We start from the raw sequence: 7,354 nt of genomic DNA, 5'->3' as shown, positions 1-7,354 counted from the left end.
TCAAGAAGCTGGATCTAAAGACAAGACAAGCAAAAAACACACACCAAGACACTTCTTTTTAAAAGTTTAATAAAGCTGTTATTAGTACTTGTTGGGTTATTAGTACTTTTCTACATGATATAGAAATGTATTAATACATCAGCATGTTAGTATACTTCAAATAAAATATGTTAATTTCACTTGAGTAGACTATTCTCTCTCATTTACCAAATAAATATCTGTACTCATTTGTTCTGAAGGGACATGGTTGTTTACTGATACTGACCCTGTTCAGCTGTTAAATGGTTTAGTGACTCAGCTGCTGTATGCTATTAAAATATGTCTGTTATCATAATTAAAGGTGAAAAAAGTAACCATCACTATTAATATTGATAGAGATCAATAGAATTATACCAACACCCAAGTAACAATAACAGATACCAGTAAACATCTATTTTCACTTTAATAACTACATCCTTTATAACAGAGACACATACTCTACTCTCTCTGTTCATGTTCAAACCTTGAAGCTAAATGACACACAGTGAAATATTCAACCTCAGGACATCATGACTGTTATGGCTGCATCATTACATCTAATGAAAAAAAGTCTTGATATATTTTACATCACTGTAGATTCATTTGCACAAGATTCAGACTTGATACAGATTTGGTAACTAACTAAAACTTTGGGATGTTCACGAGATTTTAAAGCTCTGTTGGTTTGAACAGAGTTTCTCTTTGGGCTGCTCGATTATGGCAAAAATCATAATCATGTTTATTTTGGTCAATATTGAGATCATGGTTATTTGACATGATTACTCATTGACTTTTGGACAGTAAATGTTTAAAAAAAGAGATAAATAAATAAAATTAATCATATATAAATATATATTAATTTAAATAAATAATACAAAAATAGTACATAAATATGAATTATATCAAAATAAATAGGATCAACTATGTTGTAGTGCAGTTCCACAACCTACAGAAAATTACTAAAAATATATTCAATATATAAAAATTATAAATAAAAATAAATTAGACCAAAATAAATTAGATCCAATATGTTATAGTGCACTGCTATAACCTACTGATAACTCCTAACGTTTGATAATGTTGAAAGTAAAGTTAGTCTTTGCTGTCGGCTTCCTGATTCATTTTAAAAAGAGCGAGAGAAAGCAGCGCTGGTTGAGCGAGCTAGAGAGTGAATGAAGAGAGGGAGTGGCGATAGTGAGCACAAAGCAAGTGAACGAGAGATATAAAATGTTATTATCTGATTGTTTCATGGCAAACAAAGTGAAATGTACCCCTCTCATCCTCAACTGCTCCTAAATCAATACTAGAGCACTTCCTTGTTCTGACATTGACGAGACAAAATGAGAGCATCATTGCGAAACGGAAACAATAATCGATTTATATCTGATTTATCGCACAACCCTAGTTTCTCTTCACATGTGTTTCCCATCATGGATCCATCACATTACAATGTACATTAACTATGTACATTTGTTAACATGAAGGACAGTGAATCTTTTAAACATGCATCAGTTTAAATCGTTTGTTTTTATGTCTCTAATCCATTGCCATGTAAGTATTGACTGCTGTTTCAGTATTCTAGTATAAATACTTTTGGCCAAATCCACAAAAGGATTGCGCTGCTTTTGCGGCGGCTAAACTGGTGCAAATGAGACAAAAAGATAACGTGTAATTCACAACGCACCCACAAAGCAGCCTGGTCGCCAGAATAAAACGTTGGCATTGTACGTTTCTGCAAACCACAGAGACGTTGAATATCTACGTTTCAACACGTGAAATACGTATCATATCAACATTTCTACAAACGTAGCATATCAACATTTCTATAAACGTAGCATATCAACATTTCTACAAACGTATCATATCAACATTTCTACCTGTTGAATAATGATGTTTTATGGTGTGACAACACTGTGGTTAAGGTCTGGTTAGGTTTAGGCACAAAGACCACTTGGTTAGGGTTAGGGAAAGATCATGGTTTGGGTTAAAATAAAAATAAAAAATAAAATAAAAATGGCCGATGTCTCACTAAAACAAAGCCGGTTTTCTAGCCAGAAAAAGGGCTGCAAATGTTCTGATGTCTCGCTAAAAACACCCGCTTTTGTCGGTTGAAACGGGAAGAGGACATTGGTTGTCCAACTTGCTGCCGACAAACGTACTAACCATCCACCTGCCCCTCCTCCTCCTATATAGGAAAGATCAACTCATATCACGCATGTGAACTAAGTCACTTTAGAAATGTTGAGATAATACGTTTTGTTGACATTTTGATATAATACGTATTGTTGAAATGTTACAGCCTGGTCGCCAGAATAAAACGTTGGCATTGTACGTTTCTGCAAACAGAAACGTTGAATATCTACGTTTGAACACGTGAAATACGAAGCGTATTAACATTTCTATAAAACGTATCATATCAATATTTCTACAAAATGTAGCATATTAACATTTCAACAATACGTATCATATCAAAATATCAACAAAAGGTATCATCTCAGCATGATGTCAACATTTTAACAAAACGCATCATCTCAACATTTCTAAAGTGACGTAGTTCACATGCCATCTATATGAGCTGATCTTTCCTATTAAGAGGAGGAGGGGTCGGTGGATAAGGCAGCAACTTGGAAATCAGCAGAGAGTACGGTTCGAGACCTCCTCGAAACCAATGTCCGCTTCCCGTTTCAACCAACAAAAGCGGGGGTTTTTAGCGAGACATCGGCTGTTTTGTTGTTTTTTTTATTATTTTAACCCAAACCATGATCTTTCTCTAACTCCATGATCTGTGTGCCTAAACCTAACCAGACCTTAACCACAGCGTTGTCACACCATAAAACATCATTATTCAACAGGTGGAAATGGTAATATGCTGCGTTTGTAGAAATGTTGATATGATACGTATTACACGCATTGAAATGTATATATTCAATGTTTCTGTGGTTTGCAGAAACCTTCAATGTCAACGTTTTCTTCTGGCGACTGGGTTGCTAATTTCACTCCGCTTGTCTCCAGTGTGTGGGTGCGCGCACAGCTGCGCACACCGCACCTGTCTCTGTTTGTATAAGATGTTTATCTCCTGAGTGCTGACTCATGATAATAATGAATATGATGTTAATTTAGACATGGAGCAGGATGTGTTTTGGTTGTAGAGCGGATGTTTGTTGTTCGCTATTGTTTCATCTGTACATTTGCCAGTAAAGGAGTAGATAAGAGCTGCAGCATCTACGTCATAAAAGGAGACCAGACCCTCCTCATAATCCACAAACACCCCCACCTTCTGAGGCTGAGACTTCAGAGAGAAACGGACTGAAGGGTCATCAAGAGCCTTGTATTCATTTCCATTTCTCAACCATATAATCCAGAAACCACTACGAGGTCTCAGCATGATTTGTCCCTTCCTCTTGATGGACTCTCTGATCACTCCTAAATCCCATTTAGTCTTCTCTTTAACCTGAACCTCAAAGTAAAATCTGCCTGAAGAGAAACTCTGCTTTCCTAAAACACTTACATAATGTGTAAATCTCTTTGGGCTGTCTGGGAGATTCTTCTCCACATCACCATATTTCACTTGTTTCTCATCATCAGACAGGATGAGATGAGGATTTGCTGTATCAGGATCAAGAGTCACATCCACTGCATACTGCTGGACCCTCTTCAGCTCAGCCTCAAACAGCTTCTTCATCTCTTTACGGAGCGTCTTCCCCAGCTGAGCCACAGCTCTCACCACAGTCCCGTCATATGATGGTGAGTGGACGCTGACCTCTGTCCAGTCCTTGATGGGTGGAGCAGCTTTCAGGGACGGGAAGTTTTGGAGGAGGTGGAGGTGGTCTTCAGAGTGTGAAAGCTGCTCCACCTCAGAGCTTCTCTTCATCAGATCAGAGATTTCCTGTTCCAGCTCTTTGATGAAGTCTTCGGCCTGTTTCTCTGTCGTTCTTTGCTTCTCTTCAATCGTCTCAATGAGCTTATTCAGGCTTCTCATAACAGACTCCTTCAGAGCGATGAAGACCTGAAAACCTTCTGCTTTCTCTCTGTCTGCATCTTCCTCACTGAGGTCGACTGAGTGTTTGATCTCTTGAATCTTCAGTCGTCTCTTCTGGATCATCTGCTGAATTTCAGCCTCTGTCTTCCCCAGCTCTGCCTTCTTTCCTTCATATTCTTCTTTCAGAGGAACTAACTCATGTGTCTTGTGGTCTAAAACAGAGCAGAGCATGCAGACACATGTCTGGTCAGTCTTACAGAACAGCTCCAGAGGTTTATCGTGCTTCATACACATCCTGTCTTCCAGGTTCTCCACAGGGTCCATCAGCTGATGTCTTTTCAGACGAGAAGCTGTCAGATGAGGCTCCAGGTGAGTCTGACAGTAGGAGGTCAGACACACCAGACAGGACTTCAGGGCCTTCAGTTTGGTTCCAGTACAGACATCACAGGGAACTTCTCCTGGTTTGGCAGCTTGTTGCTCTGAGCTGCTGCTGCTGGCTTTCTGTTGAGTTTCCTGTCTGAACTGAGAAACAACCTCATTAAGCAAAGTATTGATGTGAAGTTCAGGTTTTGTGTGGAAAACAGTTTTACACATGGGACACAGGTACTGGTCATTAATATTCCAGTTTTCAGTGATGCAGTTTTTGCAGAAGTTGTGTCCACATGGTGTGGTGACTGGATCAGTGAACACATCCAGACAGATGGAGCACAGAAACTGATCTTCAGATCGCAGACAGCTGGCAGCAGACATATCTACACACTGAGAACAAAAGTGAAAACATGTGAAAAATGCTAAATGGAGAAGCTAAGAGGAGTGGCTAAATGACTCAGCAAATCTGTTAGCTAATAGAGAAAGGAAATGTAAATGAGAAGGGGAGTTGTCCTTTTAAATTCCTGATTGAAAGCTGTTTCATTAATTATTGAATAGTTAGCCTAATAATCATTTAAACAATAACATGTGAAAATGGACAGTAGACATTTGTTAAACAAGAAAATATTTGGAACAAATATTAAAACTTGCATATGCTAAAGATAATGATCCACCAGGTGCAGCAGCCCCTCACAACAAGAGCAGATGAATTGAGATATACATTTTCTTCATCAGTGTAGTTGGAATATGATTGAGATATTGTTCTTGAAGAACAATTAATATATTTCAACTTTAAAACAGATGTGCCAATAGTCAGATGAGAGTACAATAAATTTCCTCTGGTGACGGGTCTGACTTGCATTTATTTGACAATTGTGAGTTTAAAATGAAGAGTGTAACCTCTTGTTTGAGAAGAGCTGTAAATGTTCTGTTACCGCTGGTTATTGAAACACAGTAAATATTATCAGCTGCACTCACCAGTGTTTGAATCAGTTGTTGAGAAAGAACTGAAGAGATTTTTCTTCAGACAGAAACAGAAACAGTTGTGTCGACTGCAGCTCTTCTGTGTTTCTGACTAACTTTATGTTTCATTTGATGAATGTGACGTTGAAGCTTCTCTTTGCAGTGTTGCTCCACCTCTTACTGCAGCTGGTTTGGCAGGTTTTGTTTCCTCCCTCAGGTTTAGATGATCACAGTTAAACACATCTGGCACAAGATGAAATTAATCTCCAGGGAGACATTTTACTTCTGTTATCTTCTTTTTTTCTGAAGAGTCAGTTTATTGCAGCTCACAAAACAGTTTTCACAAAAACAGATCAGGTCCTCTGCAGCTCTGAAAAAATCTGACTCTCAGTCCAAAGTTCAGCTCACTGTTTGTCCTGAAATGTTTAAACTGTTTCATGTAATTCTTCTATTTTCTTCTCTCCTGTAGTTGTTGCTGAATCATAAGAGGAAGTTGAGAGGTGTGTGCATTCTGTCTCTGCCTTTATCAAACTGTCCTCTCTGATGTGTGCTGTTATACTGACCTCTGCTGGACACAGAGGGGGAAACACATACAACAAGTTTAGGACTCAATGCTGGACTAAGTCACTTGTTTAAAACAACCTGTCATAAACTTGTTCGAAAACCTTTTTTAACCAATTCAATTTAGACTTGATACAGATTTGGTATCTTTGTAAACTTTGGGATGTTCACTAGAATTTAACGCTCTGTTGGTTTGAACAGAGTTTCTCTTCATGTGTGTTTCTCATGATGGATCCATCACCACTGAAGAGGTTAATGAATGAATAGTGGGAGGATATTGAGGCAGTAAAAAGACAAGTAGAAGGTGCAAACCCAACATACATAAAAAAAAATTTAAAAATTAAAAAAAACACACAAATGCCATAATAATGTCATGGACTCATTGTGTTTGGATTCCATGTTTTTTTGCTCTCTTGGTTACTTCTGTTCAGTTCTTTTGGTCGTTTGATTTTGATCGTTTATAATATTTTGGTTGATGGTTTGAATGACTTTCCTGCATTCTTGGTTAGCTTGTGGTGTTGTGTACTTGGGTTTGTGTTCATGTGTATTCTTGGACAGTTTAATGTGTGCTGGGTTGTATTTTGACCATTGTGTTTTCAAGGTTTTGGTTTTCTGTTTTTTCCCTCCTGTGTTCCTGCACTCCTCCCCAACCCGTTTTCCCCTCCACACCTGCCCTACATCATGTTTGTTAGCTCTGCCCTGGTCTCAGTGCCTTCCCAGCCTATCAGCTCCCAGCCTGCCCTTGTGTCTTGCCACCTGTTCCTTGTTGTTTGATTAGTTTAGTTTGCATTTAAATCCTAGTTTTTAATTAAGTCTGGTTGGATCATTTATTGAGTTTAGTTGCCTTCATGCACTTCTGTATTAGTTAATAAATATATTTTTCAGTTCCTTGTGCCTACAAAGATCCTGCATTTGCATCCTGCAAAACAGAACAATGACCATATAGAACCACATTAGAACACAATAAGTACATAATAAATCAATCTCCTCAAGGGCATCGGTGGATCTCTGCCATTTATCTTCTGGTCCTTCTGGTCATGGGGAACCAAAATGTTAAATACTTGACAAAGTAAATAAGAACAAACAAAAAATCTGAACACAAGGTCTGGAAGCAGACTCAAGAGCAGGAAGAAAATGTTGCACACTCTGGCTCCATATGCATTTCCCTTTTATCTGGATGACATTTTGGCCCTCAGGCCGTCTTCAAGATCAGCAATCACTGTAGGACACACTCTAGTAGCACAGCTGATGGTGATTAAATAAACATGTTCCACCATTAGGTTGAGAAAAACAATAAAAAGGCCTTCAGCAGATCAAAACTTTTAACAAACAGTGACGGAAACTAGAGCCAATCAATTCTCTTCAAATAAAGTGACAAAAACTAATATGTTTCATACCACATATACAGATTTAAATTTTACATTCCAGTCCTTTTGAGTAACTGCTTTGGGCCATGCATGGGCT

At 38.3% G+C, this 7,354-nt stretch overlaps 1 protein-coding gene across 1 annotated transcript; it reads right to left on the bottom strand.

Annotated features, from left to right (window-relative positions):
• On the bottom strand, positions 1-4,750 carry LOC137180500 (E3 ubiquitin-protein ligase TRIM39-like). The gene is made up of 2 exons (XM_067585890.1): positions 3,205-4,750; positions 1-14 (listed from the first exon to the last, which is right to left on the bottom strand). Exons 1-2 carry the CDS (start codon positions 4,745-4,747, stop codon positions 1-3), a joined length of 1,557 nt encoding a protein of 518 aa, XP_067441991.1. The 5' UTR covers positions 4,748-4,750.
• Between the last annotated feature and the right edge of the window lie 2,604 nt (positions 4,751-7,354).

Source organism: Thunnus thynnus, chromosome 3 (genome assembly GCF_963924715.1).
Source record: "Thunnus thynnus chromosome 3, fThuThy2.1, whole genome shotgun sequence".
In the NCBI taxonomy this organism is placed as follows: Eukaryota; Metazoa; Chordata; class Actinopteri; order Scombriformes; family Scombridae; genus Thunnus; species Thunnus thynnus.
Note: the sequence above shows the minus strand (reverse complement) of the source record. Positions and strands in the feature narration are given on the sequence as shown.

What these genes read in the sequence shown, in the direction of transcription:
- LOC137180500 (XM_067585890.1), bottom strand. Translation starts at nt 4,747, where the DNA reads ATGTCTGCTGCCAGCTGTCTGCGATCTGAAGATCAGTTTCTGTGCTCC.